This window comes from Rhamphochromis longiceps, linkage group LG3 (genome assembly GCF_057381845.1).
Source record: "Rhamphochromis longiceps isolate RC_006_pf linkage group LG3, R_longiceps_female_GT1.1, whole genome shotgun sequence".
NCBI lineage: Eukaryota > Metazoa > Chordata > Actinopteri > Cichliformes > Cichlidae > Rhamphochromis > Rhamphochromis longiceps.
Genome location: NC_140559.1, coordinates 69,144,818 through 69,169,442, shown reverse-complemented (window position 1 = coordinate 69,169,442; position 24,625 = coordinate 69,144,818). Strand labels below are relative to the sequence as shown.

The window sequence follows — 24,625 nt, the reverse complement described above, 5'->3', positions numbered from 1 at the left end:
AAGGTTATCTGCTATAAAAAGCCAGAACAGGAAAATCTGCTTCATGTGTTTCTGTTTGATCCTCAGTGACTTTGACACAAAGGCCTCTGCTGTGATGATCACACCTCTGATCAAGTCTCACAGTGTCAGCTTTGTTTTTATACATATGGATATGTGCTGATAAATGATCAGAGTTATAATATTTCCCACTGTCTGCTGTGTGCCGTGACCTTTGACCTGCTAAAGACAGTCAGCTGTGGATTATTCATTGTTGTGTCTGATACTTAGAACTGTGAGGAAGAACACTACACAGTTAATCAGGGTCCCCTCTCTCTGAATCAGGGAAGGTGGGCAGGCCGCGTGTGGGCCGCGGGCCATACGTTGAGTCTCACTGTTTGAAATGTGAACATTGTTCTGCTGCAGTCAATGGACTAAACCAGAGAAGAAGAAAACAGACTTTACCATGAAGATCCTCAGTGTGGATCAGTATAATATCAGCCTGATGTCTGCAGTTTAGTGTCAGCACAACTTTCACATCATATTCATCTCAGCACAACTAAAACATGCTGACTGACCCCAGAGTTTCAAGTCCACATCCTGGACTCTCCAGGAAACCACACAGATGCTTCACTCCTGAATCCTGCAGGTTGTAGTTCCAGCTCAGGTCCAGCTGTTTCAGATGGGAGGGGTTGGACTTCAGTGCTGCTGCCAGATAATCACAGCTGATCTCTGACAAACCACAGCTCCTCAATCTGTATAAAGAATGAAAGATGTAAGTTTATTAGACAAAGTGTGAGCTTGAAATCATTCAGTGTTTCATCATCTGTTCAGAGCTGAAGAAGGTTCAGAATGTAGAAGTTTAGAAAATGGACACTCCAAACAGCTGACAGAGTTCATACGCCTTTGTCAGGGTCAAATTCAAGCAAGACCATGTGAAAATTAAAACACATCATCCTAGGTGAACTTAAACACCTTTGTTCCCCTTTTGTTAAGACATAGAAAAGTACACCACACAAAAATACTGCAAAAGGAAACGGTCGCCTTATATACATAGTGTATAAACTCAAAATGCACATTTCACTTCAAATTAAGATTAAGGCTTTGAACAGATCACATAGTTCAGTTCAACATATAAGACTTTAAGAATGCACAAGCATCTACTTAAAATCTATTTAATTTATCATCCATGATATTATTTTGTACAATTCCAATGTATTTTGTTCATCTCCCTTAAATAAACAGGCAGTCTTAAAGTATGAAATATTCATATACAAACACATATAAATGTGTGTACTGTCTCAGTGGCTGATAGTACCCCACAGGCCTCAGTGTGAGCTTGAAGACATTTATAATGTTTAAGTAGTTTAATGTGCAGGTGCTGACGATAAACACATTTTGAATGAAAGCCGGGGAACTTTGGTAGCACAGAAACAAGTGGCTATTCTTTGTGACTATATGGATCACTCACAATACCATTATTTCACACAAAGGCACCAAATTAATACTCAAAAAAGCTGCAGCAATACACACAAATATAAACAGTACTTGGTGACAACTTTGCTTTTAGCCTTTAACCCTTCTTGACTACTTTTGATGTGGCCTCTATATTTTACCTTTAAAAACAGTTTATCTTGCCAATCTGTTATTTTCTCATTTTGACCAACTGTATCAGCACAATTTATCTAAATTCAGACAAAATTTAAAATACACGTAGAAAGTGATATTTTGACTGTAAAAACCACACACATGTTTAACGAATCATCTTCATAACTTGAAATGCAAATAGAGATTGTACATTTTTAAAAATACGCACACGTTTTGCAAACAACAAAGTTATATGGTACTATTTACCAAAAAATGCAGCCAAGGCTCAGACGTTTTTCATATAATCATTTCAAACTATTTACAGAACAATCAGGTGTCAAACAATAGTTTGTGTCACTCTAACACATATGAGAACAGCACAGGGATAAACCTGCAGGTCTGACAGCAGGTGTGTCACTCAGCGTTTACACTGCAATCTGCCTTTGTTGGCTTTAAGGCAGCAACTGTGACGATCACTAGTAGAACTGACACACAAAACAAAACAACAGCTACACACTAAATACACAAGACAACAAACTAACTTGAGACCAAACACGGTAAACGTCACAAATCTCTCACGTATCAAAACTCTCTCTCTCTTTCGCTCACTCGCTCTCTCTTGCCGGTCACTCCTAAAACTTCCCCCTTTTGCTAAACAACCAAATGTCATGTTTCCATATCATTTTTGATTGGTCGACATGGTACATTTTCCCACCTATAGGGCTTTGGAGCGTGATGTCACGGGAGATGGGCCATGCCCCCTTCCGCCATGACAGTAGGCCAGCCAAAGGATACCATTTCAGCTATGGATCGTACGTGTTGTGTTGTCGGTTGCAACGTTAGATCACACGATCGTGAAGGCAAGAAGCTGGATAACGGGCTCTCTTTTCATCGTTTTCCGTCCTGGAGGCAACGTGAGGGATCCCATGTATCCGATATTACTAAACAAAGACGTCAGGCTTGGATTGCAGCGGTGAGACGAGCGGATATCGAGTTCTCTGCAATCCCCAGCTTTTTGTTGGTTTGCTCACGGCATTTTCTTTCCGGTGAGTTCTAAATTAATTCATATTACTCTTGAAAGGCTTTTAGTGTTATTTTCAACGTGCTGCGGTCATAGATAATGAGATAAAACATGCTAATGTGTGATGCTGCAGAACCACATCATGTCGACTGAGTAGCTTATGATTTGGCATTATTGCAGGCAAACCAGCATATGAAATGGATGTAACAAATCCAGACTGGGCACCAACACTGCACATGGGGCATGACGACATACCTGTATCAGACTCGGACCGGCACTCAAGGCGTACGCAACGGAAGCGAAAAAGAGCACCCATCGGAGGTAAACAACCCCCCCCCCTCTAAAAACATACTAAATTGCTATCACTGTACACTAATCCGCACATAACTTCCAGATGAATCACACACCTGTCATTGGAATATTGGTGTACATTTACCTTATGTCTAATTTTATCTTACAGGCTTTCGTTATGCAGCTGCAGAGTCTGAAGGTGTGCCCCGTGCAGAAGTGATTGATGAAGATCTGACAGAAGACCAACAGCAAAATCACAATGTCATGGAGGCAGTGGACAGCAGTTGTGTTGGACAAGTGGAGGTTGAGGTACCAGCTGCAAATGTGGATATACTGAAGAAATGTAAACCTTTTAAAATGATGACAGATTACAAACTCTCAGCTGTGTCTGTAATCAAACCTCTGTAACTTTGCTTCACTTCAGCAGCATCAGCTCATGTTCACATGTTGATTCATGGTTTGCTTCAGTTTTTGATGGACTGCAGAATATTTTGAAGGTTATCTGCTATAAAAAGCCAGAACAGGAAAATCTGCTTCATGTGTTTCTGTTTGATCCTCAGTGACTTTGACACAAAGGCCTCTGCTGTGATGATCACACCTCTGATCAAGTCTCACAGTGTCAGCTTTGTTTTTATACATATGGATATGTGCTGATAAATGATCAGAGTTATAATATTTCCCACTGTCTGCTGTGTGCCGTGACCTTTGACCTGCTAAAGACAGTCAGCTGTGGATTATTCATTGTTGTGTCTGATACTTAGAACTGTGAGGAAGAACACTACACAGTTAATCAGGGTCCCCTCTCTCTGAATCAGGAAAGGTGGGCAGGCCGCGTGTGGGCCGCGGGCCATACGTTGAGTCTCACTGTTTGAAATGTGAACATTGTTCTGCTGCAGTCAATGGACTAAACCAGAGAAGAAGAAAACAGACTTTACCATGAAGATCCTCAGTGTGGATCAGTATAATATCAGCCTGATGTCTGCAGTTTAGTGTCAGCACAACTTTCACATCATATTCATCTCAGCACAACTAAAACATGCTGACTGACCTCAGAGTTTCAAGTCCACATCCTGGACTCTCCAGGAAACCACACAGATGCTTCACTCCTGAATCCTGCAGCTTGTAGTTGGAGCTCAGGTCCAGCTGTCTCAGATGGGAGGGGTTGGACTTCAGAGCTGCTGCCAGATAATCACAGCTGATCTCTGACAAACCACAGTCCCACAATCTGTATAAAGAATGAAAGATGTAAGTTTATTAGACAAAGTGTGAGCTTGAAATCATTCAGTGTTTCATCATCTGTTCAGAGCTGAAGAAGGTTCAGAATGTAGAAGTTTAGAACATGGAAACTCCAAACAGCTGAAGCCAACAGGAAGCAGCTTCAAACAGGAAACTGTGCAGAGTTTCAGACTATATGTCCTGATGCAGCCAGTTGGATTTTGGAGATTTGAATCTCTGTTCTGTGACTAAGTCCTTGAATCATTTCTTCCAGTTGGTCCAACAAGACAGACTAAGTGTTGGACATGTGTTGTGGCTCCATTAGGGGAGCTTCTAAATGTGATGTGATGGCCCCTCTGGGTCTGTCAGGTCACAGCACTGAAGAGAGCTCAAACTGGGCACACAGTTGTTCCAGTCTGGACCAAAGACTCTATACTGGGACTGAGGGACTGCTTTGACTGCACCCACTGGGACTTTTTAAAGGCTCTTGTTCTCACTTAGATCATCGATTTCTACTTACATTTCTTTCTGGGAAAAATGGGGATTACTTTGGAAACAGGAAGTATTTTCCCCAATAAGCAGCCCTGGATTAGTAAATCACTCCAACATGTTCTCAGGCAGAAGAAGCTGTCTTGTTATGAGGGAGAGAAGAAAAAGATTGAGGCACAGAAACTTGTTGAAAGAGAGATAAAGCAGCTAAAATCAGGTGTAAAAGTAAAGCAGAGGATGAGCTGAATAAAGGACACTCAAGGCTGGCTTGGAAAGGAATGAAGTCCATGGTGGGGATGCAGAACAAGGAGCAAAGATGAATGTGATGCTGAATCAGCAGAAGACTTGGACTCATTGGATTCCAGCTTTGATATCATTGATTTCAATGAAGAGCTTTGTGATTGTAGCAAAGGGCTGGTAGCTCTGAGAGTCCCACTGATGAGGTGTTTGTGTGGAAATCTCTTAGTGGGACCAAAGAGAGAAAAAGCCCTGGTCCTGATGCTGTGGGAGGGAAATGATTGAAGTGTGCTGTGAGGAACTGACTGGGAGATCTTCACACATTTTCCAGTCCTCCTTGGAACAACAGGAAGTTCCCAGCATATGGAAACAAAGGTTAAGTGTCCTATGGCACTCAGTGATGATGGTGCTGTGGCCCCACCACCTCCACCTCTTTGTAAAGGAACTAACTGTAATCTGAAGCTTCAAATGGGACTAAGACTTCCTCCACTAGGTGGCAGTGTCTGATGAGAAAGTGTTAGTGGAGCTGGCCTGGAGTCAGAAACAGGAAGATGCAGGATTTGGGCTGAAATGGGGAAAAGTGGTTCGCACTAGTGCCTTAAAGCAAGAAGGTTGTAGGTTGAAGCTTGTTGGCCTTTCTGTGGAGGTTGGATGTTCTCCCACAGTCCAATGAAATGCTGCTTAGGTTCATTGGTGCTTCTAAATTGGCTGTAGGTGTGGATGTGAGAGAGTGCTTCTCTGTCTCTCTCTGTTGGCCCTGTGATGGACTGCTCACCTGTGCAGGTGGACCACGCCTCTTGCCCTATGACAGCTAGGGCACAGGCTGCAGCCCTGTGAGCCTAAGCTGAATAAACAGTTAGCAAAAATGATCCATAGATGGCCTGAAATCCCCCAGTTAGCAGTTTGGTAGATAGCTATGACATGCTAATCCCATCCAGCAGCTGTATTCTACCTGTAAGCTGATCCCTGCTGAGCCAAAGCACTTTTTCATATACAAATTACAACCTTTAATAGAAACCTATTGGTCAGCATCTTATTAGCCTGCTGTTAGCTTCATTCCACAGAAAACTGAGAGAAACTAACAGAGTTGATAAAGAATAAAGAGAAATGTGCTGATTTAAAGCCTTTGAAGTGCTTCAGATGATCTCTGTCCACTTCTGTCCACTCATTCATTCATGTAAGCTTTCTAATGCAGCTTTGATCTTCACAGTCTGCTTCATGAAACTCATTCTAACCCTGAATGTCAGAGTGTTCCTCCTTCTCTTTCCCATCATTCATGCTGGCAGTGGAGGAGATTTGGATGTTGGACTGTGTTTTGGATGATGTGTGTATGTTTGTGTTGGACTGCTGTCTGTAAAGCAAACGCACATTTTGCTTTGGATTTCAGTGTCAGACAGACTTTAAGGTGGAATGAAGAGTTGGAGAGTTTCACAGTGAATTATCCAGTGGAGGATTTTTCTTCTTCTTTGAAGGTTTGAAATGTGAACATTGTTCTGCTGCAGTCAATGGACTAAACCAGAGAAGAAGAAAACAGACTTTACCATGAAGATCCTCAGTGTGGATCAGTATAATATCAGCCTGATGTCTGCAGTTTAGTGTCAGCACAACTTTCACATCATATTCATCTCAGCACAACTAAAACATGCTGACTGACCCCAGAGTTTCAAGTCCACATCCTGGACTCTCCAGGAAACCACACAGATGCTTCACTCCTGAATCCTGCAGGTTGTAGTTCCAGCTCAGGTCCAGCTGTTTCAGATGGGAGGGGTTGGACTTCAGTGCTGCTGCCAGATAATCACAGCTGATCTCTGACAAACCACAGCCCCACAATCTGTATAAAGAATGAAAGATGTAAGTTTATTAGACAAAGTGTGAGCTTGAAATCATTCAGTGTTTCATCATCTGTTCAGAGCTGAAGAAGGTTCAGAATGTAGAAGTTTAGAAAATGGAAACTCCAAACAGCTGAAGCCAACAGGAAGCAGCTTCAAACAAACACAACAAGAGAAAAAACTCTGAATGTTTCACATTAAAGTCGTACATTTCTCATAAAAACAGGACAAAGACTTGAAAAAGTCGTGTTTTTTCCTTCCAGGAACCACAAGGCTTCACTTTTAAAGGTGAAGTGTGAAAGAAATGGACATATTTGAAGTCCAACACCTTTTTCCAGTCACATTATTAAAGCAGACAAACTACAAGCTCATTTTCATTCCAACAAGTCATCTTCTGACCTGGACTAACAACACTGGTCTCTATGTGCAGCTGGCTGTGAGACCAGTGCTCAGGGAGCGTCTACAAAGTGCAACACTGAAAGAACATCACACACTCATTTGCTTCCATCATCCAACCTGAAGAGGAAACAGAGACGCCTCCCCTTCAAAGTAAAAGCTGCTCCTTTTGGACACAGTATCAAAGAAAGTCTACAGTATAACATAGAAAAGACAGAACAAAGTTTTGGTTGTTTTTAAATTGTGCAGAAATGAAACTACACTAAGCTCAATTATGTGACAGACATTTCATCCCATGTCAGTTTGGCCTCATCCTGGGCCGGATTATCCAGCACACACTCTGACCACAGGCCCAGGGGCCACGCACAGCTGGGCTCCATCCAAGAGACAGGAAACAAACCAACACAATAATAAAAAGCACCATGTGATCTTCTTACATCTTCAAGACAAACATAGTAAAAACATGAGCATATTTGTTTCCTGATAAAATGATGTGACAGGTAGAACAGAGTAAAGTGGTGGTGTTACAGCCTTTCTCCCCTCTGCTGCCGAGGCTGTTAGTCTCTCCCAAACTCAGCTACAGGACTTCCAAATGAATGAAAGCAGCAGAAGTGGCTTTACAAATGAAAGAGGAAGCGGAGAAGAAGAGGAGAGGGAGGCCACCCTGACCATCACTCCAGCTGAAAACATCACACTTCCATTAGAGTTGGTGAGGAAATGTTGAGCAGGATGAGCTGCTGGCTAATCTGGAGGCTGTAGCAGCAGCTCACAGTCACAGTGGGTTTCCACTCATGAAAAAGCTCTGGCTGCTTCATTTCTCATCTCATATCAGAGACTTTAATGCTTCACTGAAGCTGTACTGTGATGCTTCCATATCCCAGTGAGGCCTCCATAATGATTTCAGCTGTTCTGTACACACACTGTGTGCCCTGTATGGCTCAAAGTCTCTGCAGCCTGTTTTTATCTGCTATCATCAGATCTTCATCATCCTCATTCACATCCCTCACACACTCTACAGCCTCATCAGCACTGACTTCATCTTCACTGACTGATGGAGCACAACATGAACCTGTGGAGGCTGAAACACTGTCCTGTCAAACATCTCCCCGTCACCACTCCACTTCTGTCAGCCTTTAAATGAACCCTGCTCAAGTCTGTCACTTCTGTTTGGAGCCAAAAGGAAAAACTGCTGTTCAGTCGTTTGGAAAGACAACATTTCTGAAAGCACTCAAACTTCTTCACATTTGTCTTCAGACACATCCTGAACATTTAGGAACTAAAGAAAGTTTCAAACATCAAAGACCTGAAATATAGAAAAACAACAACAGCCGCAGTCAGTGAACTCACCTCAGAGTCTCCAGTCGACAGTTTGGACTCTCCAGTCCAGCACACAGAAGCTTCACACCTGGATCCTGGAGGCCATCATTTCTACTCATGTCCAGCTCTGTCAGATGGGAGGGGTTGGACTTCAGAGCTGAGGCCACAACTTCACAGTGAGACTCTGAGAGTCCACAGTGAGTCAGTCTGTGATGATAGAAAATATAAAATGTGTTATTATAAAAGCAGAAAATCTGCATTATAAACACAGACTGAATGTATATGAAGACAAAACAGAGTGAGGTCATAATCTGATGAATCTGCTCTTCACATCTGTGCTTCAGCTCCTCTTACTGTGTTTGACATGACACAACGATTGAGTCTCTCTCAGACCTGCAGACTTTTAATGAGAATCTTTGTTTGGCTTTAATCTGCAGATGAAGGAGGAAGATGGTGTCACATTTAGGCTTCCATAATGTCCACAGTCTGTCACTGAGATCTGATCCAGAGTCAGAGTGAAGACACACATTTGGACTGTTTCCTGTTTTGACTCCAGAACATTTTGAATGAGTTCAGCTCAGTGAAGAGTTCCAGCTGGAAAGATGATCTCTGTTTGCTACCTGCTGTCAGGTACGACTGTTCACGTCCACACGCAGGAAAAACATGCTGACTGTTACCAAACGGAGCAGAAATCTCATCACTGGACAATAATGATGAATGAACTCAGAGCTGCTGATATCAGATCTGATTTCAGGGGAACTAAACACAGAAATGATTGGCTCATTTTAGCTTTCTGAGCCATTATCTGCTGGTGTGTCGCTAGTTGGCAGAAAATGATTTGTATTCCTGTTCAGGGCTTCAGTGTTTATGAGTCCAGATCCAGGTGACAGCAAGTCAAAATGATGTTACCTGTCTGTGTCCAGCAGCAGCCTGTATTCACTTTGAATATTGTTATAACCTGACATGGATCAGTTTGTCTTTGATTGGTTTGTAAATGTCACTGTTTCCATTGGACCTGAGTGACGTACAAAGACAGAGAGGGAGAGAAAGGAGAGAGAGGATGGAGACAGCAAAGAGAGAGCAAACACAAACAGGTGAGAGTGGACAGGTGACCAAGGTCAGCAACCAATCAGAGAGCTTCTGTTTGACCCACAGTCACTGATGATGACTGCACATAACCAAGCAGTGTGTTACTCTGATATCAAATATGGATCCTGCTCTTATAATAATGATCATCAGATGATATTATTGTGTTATTTTGTAGCTGAATACGATGTTTGTGTGATTATCAGTGAAAGAAGCAGTGAGGAGGATGGAGAGAGAGAGAGGACAGAGGGTGAAGTTAGAAACACTAAAAGGATTTTTCATGGATTTCATGGATGATTTGAGTGATTTCCAGCAGGACACTTAAACATGTCAGTGGACGTCCTAAAGAACATATTCACTGATATGAAACGTGTCATTGAACAGGATTAATATCAGTGGAAACATGGTGGACACAGCTGTGACTGCATGGATGTGACACACTTCAAATCTGTTCTCCACTCTTGGATTTGGGATCCATGGAGCTGCTGCTGAGTCTGTACAATAAAGGAATGGTGTGGAAGGTTGCAGCGTACGGACACAAACACTTTGTGGTTACAATCTGATTTTATTTTCAACATTAAACTACTAACCTACACTGATCAATGATGTTAATGATCACATCTGGACTCACCCAGCCTTTCTGCAGTTCCTCACAGCTGGAATCAGTCTCTGTCGTCCCCGCTTTGATGTTTTGTACTTCTGCAGGTCAAACTCATCCAGAACCTCCTCTGACATCTGCAGCATGAAGGCCAGAGCTGAGCACTGGATCTCAGAGAGTTTCTTCTTTGATCTGTTCTCTGACTTCAGGAACTCTTGGATCTCCTGAAATAATGAGAGGTCGTTCATCTCCATCAGACAGTGGAAGATGTTGATGCTTCTGTCAGGAGAGATTTTATCACTGTTCATCTTCTTCAGGTTGTTGATGACTCTCTGGATGGTTCCTGGACTGATCTCTGTCTGACCCAGCAGACCTACTAAGAGTCTCTGGTTGGACTCCAGACAGAGGCCATGAAGGAAGCGAACAAACAGGTCCAGGTGGCCATTTTTACTCTGGAGGGATTTCTCCATGGCTCTGCTCAGAAATACATCAAGTGATTGGAGATCTTTGTTATCAAAAAAACTGAAAATCATCTTGGTGAAAGATTCTGATTTTAGAAACATCTTCAGCACCTTTGTCTTCCTGTTGGTGTGACAGTGGAACATGTAGACAGCAGCCAGAAACTCCTGAATGCTCAGATGAACAAAGCAGTAGACTGGTTTCTGGAAGATCACACACTCTCTTTTGAAGATCTCTGCACAAACTCCTGAGTACACCGAGGCCTCTGTCACATCCAGACCACACTGCTCCAGGTCTTCTTGGTAGAACATGATGTTTCCTTTCTCCAGATGTTCAAACGCCAGCCTCCCCAGCTTCAGAAGAACTTCCATGTCAGCCTCCGTCAGCTCCTGTGGACTCGTCTCATGTCCCTCATGGTACTTGTTCTTCTTTCTCTTTGTCTGAACCAGCAGGAAGTGTGAGTACATGTCAGTCAGGGTCTTGGGCAGCTCTCCTCTCTGCTCTGTAGTCAACATGTGCTCCAGAACTGTAGCAGTGATCCAGCAGAAGACTGGGATACTACACATGATGTGGAGGCTCCTGGATGTCTTCATGTGGGAGATGATTCTGCTGGACAGCTCTTCATCACTGAATCTCCTCCTGAAGTACTCCTCCTTCTGGGCGTCAGTGAAGCCTCGTACTTCTGTTAGCCTGTCAACACATGTAGGAGGGATCTGATTGGCCGCTGCGGGTCGGGAAGTTATCCAGACGAGAGCCGAGGGAAGCAGATTCCCCTGGATGAGGTTTGTCAGCAGCTGGCTGACTGATGACTTCTGTGTGACATCAGACAGCAGCTTCCTGTTGGTGAAATCCAATGAAAGTCTGCTTTCATCCAGGCCGTCAAAGATGAACAAAAGCTGAGAGACAGCCAGCTTCTCTGCTGTGACCTTCTGTAATGTTGGATGGAAAACATGGAGCAGCTCCAGAAGACTGTACTGCTCATCTCTGATCAGGTTCAGCTCCCTGAATGAAAGCAGAACCACCACACTGACATGTTGGTTCTCCAAGCCCTCTGCCCAGTCCAGAGTGAACTTCTGCACTGAGAAGGTTTTTCCAACACCAGCCACGCCGTTGGTCAGAACCACTCTGACGGGTCTCTGTTGGTCAGGTAAGGCTTTAAAGATGTCCTGGCACCTGATTGGAGCGTCATGGAGGGCGTCCATCTTGGAAGCTGTCTCCAGCTGCCTCACCTCATGTTGGGTATGAACCTCTTCACTCTGTCCCTCTGTGATGTAGAGCTCAGTGTAGATGGTGTTGAGGAGGGTTCTACTTCCTGTTTCATCACTTCCTTCAGTCACACGTTCACATCTCCTCCTCAGACTGATCTTATGTTCATCTAAAACCTCCTGCAGACCAACATCTGCTGAAAGAAAGAAAAACAATGAGACTAAAGAGAAAGAAAACTCTTCAATGTCTGAACAACACAAGAAGTCCAGTTTTCAGAAATGAGTCCATCAGCAGACAGATGTTCAGTCTTACTTTGTACACAGCTGCTCTGACTGGCTGTTTGCAGTCCAGCTCTGCTTCTGGATCTTTCTCCACACTGTGCAGAAGCTCTGATGGTGACACAGAAAAGTCACAGTGGAGATACTTCTGTCCACCTTTGATTAGACTCATTATAAAAAGGAAAACAAAGTTTGAACACAGTCATGTTTCCAGTTCACTGACTTACATTTATTCCATGGACACTCACTCTAACCTGAAGCACAGCTACAACCCAACATTGTTGAGGCCTCATCTCCTCCTTTCCTGACTGTAGAGGTTAAATATGCAACAACCAACAAATAAAAGAATTTGGTTCATTTCAAAGAAATTCACACGGTGACCAAGTAAAGTAACCGTAGTAAAGGAGACAACATCCCGTTGATGGTGGGATTATTTGAAAGATTTGCTTTGGTCACGTCACCAAATGCAGTTGAACCACCCGTGGATCCATGTTTGACCATTCTACCACTCTGAGCTCTGCTTTTTAATCATTTTATTCTTATCATCATTCATTTATTCATTCTTTGGAGGGGGGCTATTTCCTAATGCCGCCCTAATAAGCTGATGTTCAAGGGGAAATATAACAGAAACTCTTTCAGTGTTATTCATTAATAAATTAACAGATAAACTGTGAAGAAGAAAAAACTGAGATTTAAAGGAGAGAGTGAGAAACTTGATCATCCATCCTCATAATACATGTTCATCAGTATCTGCTGTGACCATACTGCAGTAATAACTACAAGTCTACATTTCTGTGACTGTTGATCAATCACAGCAGGAATCTGAGCTCATCTCTGCACACAGAGCAGCTTCAGCTCTGGGATAAACTGCTCGCTTCACGTCCTTCTCAGCTCACAGACACTCATCCTGATATTTTCCTTTAACATTTGATGCTATAATTCATCTGAGTTTACACTTTATCTGCATGAATACAGAAAAACAGACCCAAACACCATAAACCATCAGTTTCACCATGTAGAATATATTGTTGTTTCCTTGCTTTTAATTCAGAGAAAAACTCTGATTTGGATTTTCTCTGTTCTCTTTGCCACAGCCCATCCCAGCAGCAGCTGAAGCAGCTGACTGTCACAACACTGAATAACACTTTAGGAGGAATTTCAGAGGTCAGTAAAGCTCCAGTTTCAACATCAGTTAATTAATCATAGTTCATCATAAATGTTAACCTGGCTGGCACACATGTTAATGTTAGCCATTTAAATATTAGCAGTTAGCTGAGGCCACAAGAAGAAGAGGCCCTAGAAGAACAATGGATGATAAGATTAGATTTCCAAGACTAGGCAGAGACGTGTTTTCCTTACCTAACCTAACCTACAGTTATGTTTCCTTATTTCTGCTGTTTGCATGTTCACAGCTGAAATAAAGCTGCCTCTTTGACTTCATCCTGTTGTGTTTGGGTCCAATCCTGCCTGCCACACAGCGCTACAGGACAAAGTCTAAGATTTTTATCTTTTTAATGAATCTTTGGTCATATTTATCCAGGAAAACACAAACATGTAAAGGAGTCATCACAGTTCTCTGACCTCGTTGGTCCAGGTTCATCACTGAACTCTGGAGGTTTATGTCTGGACCGGTCACTCCTCACAGACGGACAGCTGGATCCTGCAGACTGTGACCTCTGACCTCTGCAGACACAAACATGTTTTATTCAATGATCAATTCTCTGATAAAGTGATTGAAGCAGCTGTGATCACACAGACTGCAGATAATGCAGCTGTTTCCTGTCAGTAACAGTCCTCTTAGATTAGAGTTCAGCTTTTTACAGGAAAACAAATGTCCCTGAATGCAACAGTGAGACACAGTCTGCCTGTGTGGCTGTGATAGCTGCCGTTAGGAGCGCTCATGTGTTTGCAGTTAGACGAGGAGATGTTACCATCATGGACACGTTAACAAATCCTGCAGCATCACGTGGCACAAACACTTTGTGTTCCTGTCATCTGCAAGCAACAGGAAGTTCATTAATAAAGGCGGGATGGAGACGCGACTGTGATGGTTCTCCTTCATCCAGCTGTTACACACATCTGGGCTCACACGACGAGCCTTTGTCTAATACAGCAGCTGCTCTCTGAACACTTTTCTGAAGAGGAGCTGCACAAACCTTTGTTTGCTTTCTAGAGCAGTGTATCAAAGTCAAACTACCCACTGCTAGCAGCTGTTTCTATCATAGTTTAGGATCCAGATGTGTGAGGTCTAGATTTACACCTCTGATTAAAATACATAGTTAAAAACAGCCAATTGAGTCCAAATGTGTCTTAAACCAGATAAACTGACAGTTACAGCTGAGCCTGTGTGTCCTTGGAGACACTGCTCTGCTACAGAGATGCATTTTAGAAACCAGGAAACATCAAAATCATTTAAATCAGAGAGTTCTTGTTACTAACAGCTCACCTCTCTGCAGCAGAGACTTTAAAATCAATGATAAAATCTTACGCCTAAATTAACTTTACTGTTAACGAGTTTTCATGTTTCTGTAATCCACCAGTGTGCTCATGCTTTTTTAAGTGAAAACATATTTTTAATGATCAAATATAATTATGTTTGTTATTTGTGGATTTTAAATGTCCTTGACAGAGACAGATGATGATCATTATCCTGCACTGTGGTCTCAGGTTTGGTCGAGCTAGCACAAAGAATGGCTATGTTGAACTTCCTCCTGGGATCCACACTAAGAAGTGAGTCCAACATTAGCAGGGTCTCTTTCCTTTATCTGATTCACTTTAGCATTCACAGTCACGTGAAGCTTGTTATTAACTCGATAAGTCAACCCAGGGTTTCAGCTGAGCGCTCACATGAAACACATGGTGTTGGCAGCATCTGATCAATCATATTCATGGAGACGTGTATCAGCAACAGAGCAGCTGAGTTTGCAGAAGGAAGTCAAACTAAACCACAGGAACAATATGAGGAGATTACACACATAATAAAATACTAGCAGTAACACAGCTGCTGCAGACAAATCAGTCGTGTGATCGTGTGTGAGAGGAGAAGGACTGTAAAGGAGTTTGGTGTTAAAAGCTCTGTATGAATGTGGGAGACTTTGAAGGGCTTTAAAAAAGCCAATATAAAATAAAAGGCAGCAAAATTGCTGAGTGTGAAAGTCACCAGACTTATCAGACCTCTGTGATTAAGACCTGTAAGAACACCTGTTTGTACTTGTTGGCATTATATCAAACACACACGTATATTAAGCCTTTGTTTGAACTCTGGTTGAATTTGTTACTTTCAGACTGTGAAACATCACAGAGGCTGCAGCTGCAGATCTTTTATTCACCTGGAAATTTACTTTAAATGTTAGATGGAAAATGTGTTGCTCAGTTTCACGAAAGTAAGAACAAGAATCCATAAACCTTCATAAAGACAAACATCTCCCAGAACATTGAGCTGCTGAAGTGTCACTGAAGGGAAAAACTATTTGTCCTCCTCCATCCAGCAACACCTGAAACACCTGAGTGGAAGCTCCTCCCTACACTGTGTTTGAAGCAAAGCACAAAGGAGACACCTGCTGGAGCAGCTGGAGTCCTACAGACACTCAGCCTCTTCACTACACAAACACCTCCTACAACATCCACTCTTTCCACTCTGACTGCTGTGTTTGTGGAAACACTCCAACACACACCGCTTCACACACCAACATAGAAATGTGTGAAAAAGAGCTGAGCTGATATTAAACATGAGGATTTATTCAAAAATACAGAGTCAGGAACAACATCTAGACACACATTACCTCTCAGCAGCAGAAGAACAGCCTTTAAAGTTTATACCGATATCCTTTGACTCGTTGCTCTTTAAGGAAACACAGCTGGGTTCAGGTCCAGGAGATTCTGGCCTCTTATTGATCCTAAAAGAAAAACAATTGTCGCGTATTATTGAGGATGAGAACAAAACAACGAAGGTCCAGAAGAATTAGGTCAAACGATGATTTTAATGAACACATGCGTAGGGAGATGAACACCGTTACACAATCAGCGTCGATCTCCGCCCAAAAGCACACAAGCAGTTGCTTTTATAACATCAGGGTATTATTACGCCCCCTCTTGCGTCAGAGCAGATACTTGCATGAGTTAAAAACACAAATGTTCTGTTGACAACTTTTGAAACAGTTTGAAAAGAACATCGTCTCCACGCCAGGTGCTTCCTGTAGCTCGTCTTGCTTTCACTTATCCCTGGAACATCAGACGCACGTCCTGCAACAAACTATCACTTATGCAGGCACAAAATGCAGTTACAAGCAAAATATGTCTGAACTCTAACCTAGAATATAAGTCTACCTACGGTGTGTGTGTGTGTGTGTGTGTGTGTGTGTGTGTGTGTGTGTGTGTGTGTGTGTGTGTGTGTATGTGTGTGTGTGTGTGTGTGTGTGTGTGTATGTGTGTGTGTGTGTGTGTGTATGTGTGTGTGTGTGTGTGTGTGTGTGTGTGTGTGTATGTGTGTGTGTGTGTGTGTGTGTGTGTGTGTGTGTGTGGATGTCTCGACCTCAATTGCACTCTGTCTCACCTCTCGCCTACTAAAGCTCACACCCAGACTCTCATATGTGTAACAATTTAACTGAAACTATATGTGTAATATATTGAATAAATGCTTTAATCAAATGCCACTACTCAAAGCTCAATAAAAAGGATATAAACGAATAAAAGATAATAATGAATACTTGTATCATGTGTGTTTTGTAAGCGTGTAGGCAATCCTTCCATACCTCTAAGTCACTTTGCACAATAGATCGGCATCGCGACATCGCGCCAGACGAAGCTTCTGACCATCAATTATCAGACTGAGCTTAAACTCTTTAAAAGCACAAACTGCAAGATGTGTATAAAAATAGTTATAACTGCACCTGGAATAAAGGTTAATATGGGATTATGATAACACCTGTAAAACAAGTTTTAACGTAATACCAACAGCATCAATAAATGCTTTGATGAAATGATGATTATGCAATGGTAATGATAATGGTTATGACAGTAACAGTAACATATCTCCCTGATCTCCACACAATAAATGTAACAGCTTCATGAGACAGGAAGGAAAAAATGGAAATGTTAAATTAAAGACATGATGAACAATCTGAAACTCGTAAAAATAATGTTCTTACTCTTTGTCACATAACAGTCTTTTGTTAAAGTTTACAATAATACCCTTTGACATGTTGCTCTTTAAAACACACTTTTACTCCCTGACCTTTGACCCAGTGTGACATGTTGACTCACTACCTCAGACAGCTTAAAAATAGTCTTTTTGTTTTTTGGTGCTGCCTAAAAGAACCATAAATATCTGTCCTATATACAGTTATGTTCATATATTTTTGTGCTACATCAGGAAACTCAAAAACATAGTTTGTAACATTTTAATCCTTATTTTTAAAACTGTTTTTGTCATTTTTCTTCTCCCATTGCATCAAAAATCATTATTTACACTGAATAAATGAGTCAGCAGCTCTCTTACATTCTTGCTGCAGGTTCATTACTGAAGTCTGGAGGGTTTCCTTTGGACCGGTCACTCCTCACAGACACACAGCTGGATGCTGCAGATCCTGCTCCATCCTCTTCCTCCATCTTCTTGATGTCAGGGTGGAGTTAGTCTGAGAGGCAAACACACACACTCAGAGGTGCTGTTGTACTGGAAGCATCACACTGACGGGTTTCTAAAGTTCTCATTGATCATTTCATGGAGTTTCTGTGGTAAACACTGTCCTGTGACGTATGTGTTATGGTGAGGGTCATGAGGGCTAACCAGCCCCACTCCTTCCTCCTCATATTTCAGCCTGAAGCACAATAACAGCCTAAACCTAACCAGGGCCCTATTTCAGGAAGCCGGTTTAGAAAACTCAGAGTGAAAAACGATACGCAGGGTTGAGTAACCCCGAACTGTCCAACTCGGAATATTCGGTTTCAGAAAGGCTGATAACAATTAGTTCAATCAACGCGGAGTTGCTTTAACCCCAAGTGAAGCGCACGCACGAGGATACATAAAGCCCTGATTAGTGGAGCACAGATTAAGCGAGTCACCATGGAGACGGAGGGAAAGAAGGCGCGGTCAATGTATTTTACAGCGCTTGAGGCCGAAATTCTGATGGCAGCATATGCCGATAACATGCAAATTTTGCAGAAAAAAGTAACACAGCCACAGCTGCGAAAGAAAGTGAGCATGCATGGCAAAACATAGCTGACAGAGTCAATGCGTGAGTGTTAATGTAAACATTGATCTAGGGATTTCCACCCATTTAACATGTTATTTATTATATTTCATTTTTTATTTTATACATTTTATTTTGTGATGTGATGTGAGCGCAGGTGCAACCCAACAGGCCCCAAACGTTCCTGGCAGCAAGTAAAAATGAAATATAAAAATATAGTCCAAACAGGTAAGGTGTAATTGTATTATGAGCCATAGTGCTTGGTCTGTTTGTCCCATGTAAATCAATTGCAGTTAGAGGCTACATTAATTTTCTTTCTGTAAGCACTTATTGAAATTATCTGAGCACATTACAAGTACATATTTGCTTACTCTGTATGCTCAAATGTGACCTGTTATAGCCACTAGAAAAAGAGCGGAGGCCCGAAAAACAGGTGGGGGTCCTCCACCACCACCACTCACAGAGCCTGGCCACTTGGCTTCCACATTTGTGATAATGTTGGCAGCATCACATATGATCTTCACAGTGCAGAGAACACAAATTAGCATCCATTACTATAATGAAATAATTTGTTAGTTTGAAATGCTACAGGGAACTATGTACCTGTGCATTAATGCTGTGGAACGACTTCCTGTTCACATAGTCTCCTTCATTTACTGAAGGAGCAATGATTGGAATGTGAGTGCCATCTATACAGCCAATCACGCCTGGGAACCGTGAGAATAAATGTAAAATTTAAGTAGTAGTTCAAGTATCACCACATCATGAATTAAATTTTGTTCATCCTGCTACCTGCAATTTTGTGGCATCCCTCTTTGATAAATCTTGTGGGTCTATGACCGGGGAACACCACAAACGAGTACAGGAGACGTTTCAGTGCAACTGTAACATTCCTGACTGCCCGACAGATGGTAACCTTGGAAACGTGCTCAGAAAGCTCCCGTTTGCAAAAAACCGAAGTGCAATACAAATAATATGTACAGAACTGAGAGGATGTCCACGATGTGTCACATGAGCAATATTAGGCCTGAGGATGTTATTCAAATAAATTATAGATTGTGCTGAAAAACGGTAACGTTCACACAGAAAATCATCAGGAAATGATAAAATGTCCGAACGCGCTCTAATCACTCTCTCCCGGCGGAGAGCTCTGCGGAGAATTTGGGCTTCAACATCTACTGGCTCTTCAAGGAAGGAGCACGCCATGTCTGACACTTCCTACAGTCAGGTTTCCGACACAGAGGCGGAGAAAGTCAGGGTTAGTTGAAGTAAACCTGCTAGGGGGCAGGTTAGCTTCACGGCGTGTGTCGTCATAGTAACTCACTCAGGATTAATCTAAACTTGCTTTGTGAAACCGAAAACCCAGAGTTTTCGTTAACTCAGGGTATACTTACTCAGAGTTTGCACTAAACCGGCTTCCTGAAACAGGGCCCTGAACCCTGAACAAACCCACCTGTTCTCTGATTGGATTGTTAAATTTGTGATTGACATGACATTGGCCAATCAAATGAAAGGCAGAAAAATAGGGTCGTACTTGTAACTTGAGTGCAGAGTTTCACACGTATTGCTTGGCTAAGTCCACACACAAATCTTTTTTCCACCTACAAATCCTGATTTACAAGTACAAAATATTTATGACCACAATTTGAGCCCATACAGCCACAGACTGACGGAGGCAGGAGAAGCTGCCTACAGACATCAGTCAGTGGATCCACAGTAACATCGAGTTCAGCTGCTGATCATCAACTGTTTCTGTCTCGTTCCCAGACTCTGATCTCACATAAAACGAAGCAGATTTATGCTGAAACTAAGCTGCACACAGCTGATGTCAGCCAGGAAAACAGTACAGACTGCTAACGTTACCTTAACTTCGAGACGATCAACTGCGCCACAACATTCACGAAAGCGAAAGTAAAAGCGACGGAAGGAAACGATCAGAGAGGCGTTTGAGGGACGGTCAGAGTCAGGAACCTCAGAAACTCATCAGGCTGGAGTTTAAGTTTTAATCTGTAGTCTCACACACATGTGCAGAGCACTTTTTTGTTTTGGTTCACATTGATTGATATTCTGCTGCAAACAACTAATGAGGACATTTTCTAAAAGCTTTGAGTGTCCATCAGGATCCTGTAGAAACAGCTTCTGGCTGCAGCTGCTGTGGAGCTCCACAGTAACCGGAAACACGTAACTTCGGTTAAATCGACTTTGACAGCGAAAACTAAATTGCGTTTTTGTTACTATTGATGCTGCTGAGAAATAAAAATGGTTTTAAGTTTTTTTTAACACTCTGGGTTTGTTCATAAAAATTCCCCTAAATTGTTCGTGGCCAAAAGTGACACTTGCTGTTTCGCTGATTCATTTATTTTTTTTACAGTACATCGTGTTGTGCGTTCTGATTGCTGTAGACCATTGTCAATCAATCTAGTCCAGTGTCTCCTGTACAGGAGCGGTCCCTAATAGGCCCACGGACCGGTCCGTGAGTCTTTTGGTACCGTTCCGCGAGAGTTGATCCTCCGGTGTGAAATGTATGGTTGTAGTTGTGTGTCTTATTTTGAAAGAACTATTTACGCGTTACCATAGTGACCAGAGAGCATTAAAAAGCAGAGAGGAGGATGTCACTGTCATTGTTGTTGGCGCACAGCTCAAGTCACGTTTATTATTATATTTACAAAACACCACAGTTTCTTTTTTTTATTCTTTTGTTGTATTTATCCGCGACACCTTAAAGGTCGTTCCCTGAAAATATCGTCTGACATTAAAGTGGTCTGTGGCGCAAAAAGGTTGGGGACTCCTGCTGTACAGTACAGAATGCGTTTAGCTTGTCGAATTTACATAAATCTTCGATCGCTAGCAGTGTAACTCTGAAGTGCTGCACTGTGTGTTTGTACGTTTTCTCCCAAACAAACACAACAATGCCGACGAAACGTTTTGCACCCTCAAATGCACCTTTAGGTTTCATTCCATGATACTGGACTTATGTTTCTACGACGGTTTGAACTCTAAGAGTGTTTAACACGATAGTGATTTATTGATTCTAACCCTAAATCTATCCAGTAATGTCTGCACATATTTTCAGTACTGATTTTAAAGTGTTTTAATCCTTCTGTCACTCAGGGAACCCAATAAGGATTCAAATACTTCAAAAGTCAACCAATGACATTGATGTGTAAGACTATTTAATAATTATTTATTGTTTATATTTCATTTATTCATTCATTCTTTGCACTGTGATTTAACCCATCTTTGTGTAAAGCAGGGGTGTCAAACTCCAGGCCTTGAGAGCCAGCGTCCTGAAGCTTTGAAATGTATCTCTGCTGCAACACACCTGAATAAAATTATTAGGTCATTAGCATGACTCTACCCTACTCAAGTAAATTTTAATAAATGTAAGTACATACCACCAGGTAGCTCCACTCGTACCCAGTGTAACGGGAAGTGAGAGGGTTAGGTTTTGGCGCTTTGAATGTTCAGTTGTGTGATGCAGCGATTAACGTTTGAGTAAAATATTGGGCTCCCTCGTGTCTTCCCTACATTCCTCCACAATGTCCGTTTTTGCAAAAATGTACTTCTAGAAGTACTTTTATTGCACGATGTTCATTCACTCATGAGCTGCTGCAACATGAATCAAATGGCTGAACTGCCACCTTGGCGTGCAGTCAAGTTCTACAGTCTGCTAATGATCTAATAATAAGTATTAATATTCCTCACTCACCTTACTAAATGTTTGTGAACACAGCCAGAAACATTTGCATCACAAACACAGACTAGTGTTTATTAGCAGAAGCTTTTGGGTGGTTGCTCTCAAACCTGTGTACAAGTTGAAGCATTAATGGTCCCTTCACTGATTTCCAGGTATCCAATGTCAGGGCTAACAGATGGATTCAGACGCAGGCAGCGTTCTGGCAAGCAAAGGGTTGACAATTTATTAACACAGAAGGGAAACCACAGTGATGTGTATATACAGTGAATGGGGCAGGGCTTCAGGGCTCCAGGGGAAGGAATCCACACTCGCTCCCCACTCGGCCCAAACTCCGCCACTCCTCTTCTTATGCACACTCGCTTCTCCACAGCCACTCTCGCTCCAATTTCCACTTATGTTGACACACACAGGGATCACAGGTCAGGGTCCGCCACCAGTTCCGGGGAGATCTAAACACAAAGAGTCCAATTAGATCAATACGCCACACAACACTGAGAGAGTTTGTCTTAGGAGAGCTGAGAGCACGAACATGGGAGGTTCAACATTCCAGTGCCGAATACTCCGTGCCGCAGCGTTAAATAGGCAAGGGGGACGCCGCCTGATCAGCAACAGGTGTAGAAATCACCGCAGATACGTGGGCCAAGGGTGAGAGCCCACAATGAGCTCCACCCAGGGAAGCAGGAGAGAAAACAAAACAAACCTGTGGCCAACATGAGCGAGCCGGAGAGGCACAGGGACCATGACAGCCAACACCAAGTGCACAAGTTCACCCCAGATGGTTCCTCTTCTCTGTAACTTGGAGGATGTGGAGTAGGCTGTATTTTAATCAAAGACATATCAATCAATCAATCAATCAATCAATCAATCAATCAATCAATCAATCAATCAATCAATCAATCAATCAATAACCATGTCTAAAAACAACACAGGTTGACCAAAGTGCTGTACACAGTAAAAGAAAAAGTAAAAAGTAGAAACAAATACACACAATGAACAAAACAAAAAATAATCCCAAATTTCGTTTTTTTTTCTGAAGGGGTCAAACACTTTTATGCAAGAATGACAGCGAGGTGAAAAACCTTCACCCGCAAGAAAACTCGAGCTGTGACTCATAGTACGAACACACACCTCACAGTAACACACTTTGTTTAATGTGAACTTTTTGCCAAGCTAGCTAATCCTGACCAACACACCAGACACAGAAGATAAAGGAACGATGTTTTACTGTTAGAGACAGAAAGGTTAAAACATTTTGGCAGAGGGCTAAAAGGGGCTAAAATTACCCAAAAAGAAATTCCATTTGACCAAAAACACTTAATTTTAAAAAAATTAAGTATATAGTTATGAATAATGAACAAATAATTAACAAACTGGGGTTTATAAATCGTGTAACACATCCTTATGGTAAGAAATTTTACCTTAATGCGTTACATGTGTTAGAAGTCAATGTATCTTTAACAATATACTCCTTATTTTATATCTCCTGATCCTTCACAGAGCTGCATGAACCTGTTGTTGATGTCAGAGAGTCAAACTCTGCTGAAGAGTGGGTTGTTTCCTGTTCAGCCACTGGTCGACCTGCTCCCACTGTAACACTCTCACAACAAGACCTCAGCTTCTCACAGTACAACACTGTCAGTGTGTCCAACACCAACGCTACATTCACTGTCACCACTACAGCTGTGCGCTCAGGTTCACGTAAACACAGCACACAGGTGGGATGTGCAGCACGAGTGCTCTCTGCTCCTCACAGAGAGGTGATGGAGACGATTCCTGAGGTCCAGCAGACGTCAGATTATCAGTGATGGTGAGAAACTGAGATGCAATAACAATGCATTGTGCTAGTATGCATTTTCTCTTTGATCAATAATTGATGTATTCATTTTGATCAGTGTCACATTTTTCCTGCTTTTTCAAGTTTCCTCCTGGATCATTGTATTAGCTGCAGTATTGGTGATGATGGTGTTTGTCAGTGTAGCTGCTCTGCAGTAGGCTACTCTTTAAAGAAAAAGACCAGATAACTTTCATTTTTCATTTCTTGTCATTTTTTTCTACACCAAAATCTATCCAATAATATCTGCATAACATTTTCTACTTGTGATTTAGTTATTAATTCTTTGCTTCATGATTCAATCGGTCTTTGTCTAGTATTAAATTTTATGTTTCCCATTTAATCCCACTGGCTTTAAAGTGTTTCACCAGATTTTTACGAAGTATTTCCAGTCTTTTGTTGTCTCTGTCCCAAATGTTCTGAAATGTGTTGCATGTATTAAAAGAAGTTGGACCAAAAAATGTACTATGTACTTACAAACTTACATTTATGAAAGCTGAACAAACATTGATGTACTTGACTTTTGTAACAGTGAAAAGGCGATCTGTTTTTATTGATAAATATATATGTTTGCATTACTGTTATTTAGATTGCCATGTTAGAACGTAGCAAACAACATTGTTTGTTCCTCTATGGTTTCTTTATTTTTACAAATCTAAATGTTTTTGGTCAAAAGATTAATAATTTCATATTGAGGTCAGATGGTCAGCAGTTTTGATGTTTTTGCAGAGATTTTATTTTTTGCAAAATAGCACAAGTAAACATTAAAAGTAGTTCCTAAATCAAGGCATTTATTATTAAGGCGGCCATTATTATGGCCCTGTGTGGAAAAAGTGATTGCCCCCTAAACCTAATAACTGGTTGGGTCACCCTGAGTAGAAACATCTGCAATAAAGCGTTTGGGATAACTGGCAATGAGTCCTT

The 24,625-nt window shown here is 41.9% G+C and overlaps 3 protein-coding genes across 3 annotated transcripts in view; all 3 read right to left on the bottom strand.

The window, feature by feature from the left end:
* LOC146676553 (protein NLRC3-like) overlaps positions 1–24,625 on the bottom strand; it is a 464,157-nt gene that overhangs the window by 242,026 nt on the left and 197,506 nt on the right. The window lies entirely within an intron of this gene.
* LOC146676562 (ribonuclease inhibitor-like) lies at positions 536–6,631 on the bottom strand (the record flags this gene model as incomplete). Its single annotated transcript, XM_085400838.1, has 3 exons — positions 536–731; positions 3,924–4,100; positions 6,471–6,631. Coding segments are annotated over 3 exons (534 nt in total), but the record flags the coding sequence as incomplete, so codon positions are not given.
* LOC146676561 (protein NLRC3-like) lies at positions 8,385–17,621 on the bottom strand. Its single transcript, XM_085402117.1, has 6 exons — positions 17,483–17,621; positions 15,768–15,881; positions 13,567–13,668; positions 12,020–12,096; positions 10,076–11,903; positions 8,385–8,565 (listed from the first exon to the last, which is right to left on the bottom strand). Exons 1-6 carry the CDS (start codon positions 17,590–17,592, stop codon positions 8,385–8,387), a joined length of 2,412 nt encoding a protein of 803 aa, XP_085258243.1. The 5' UTR covers positions 17,593–17,621.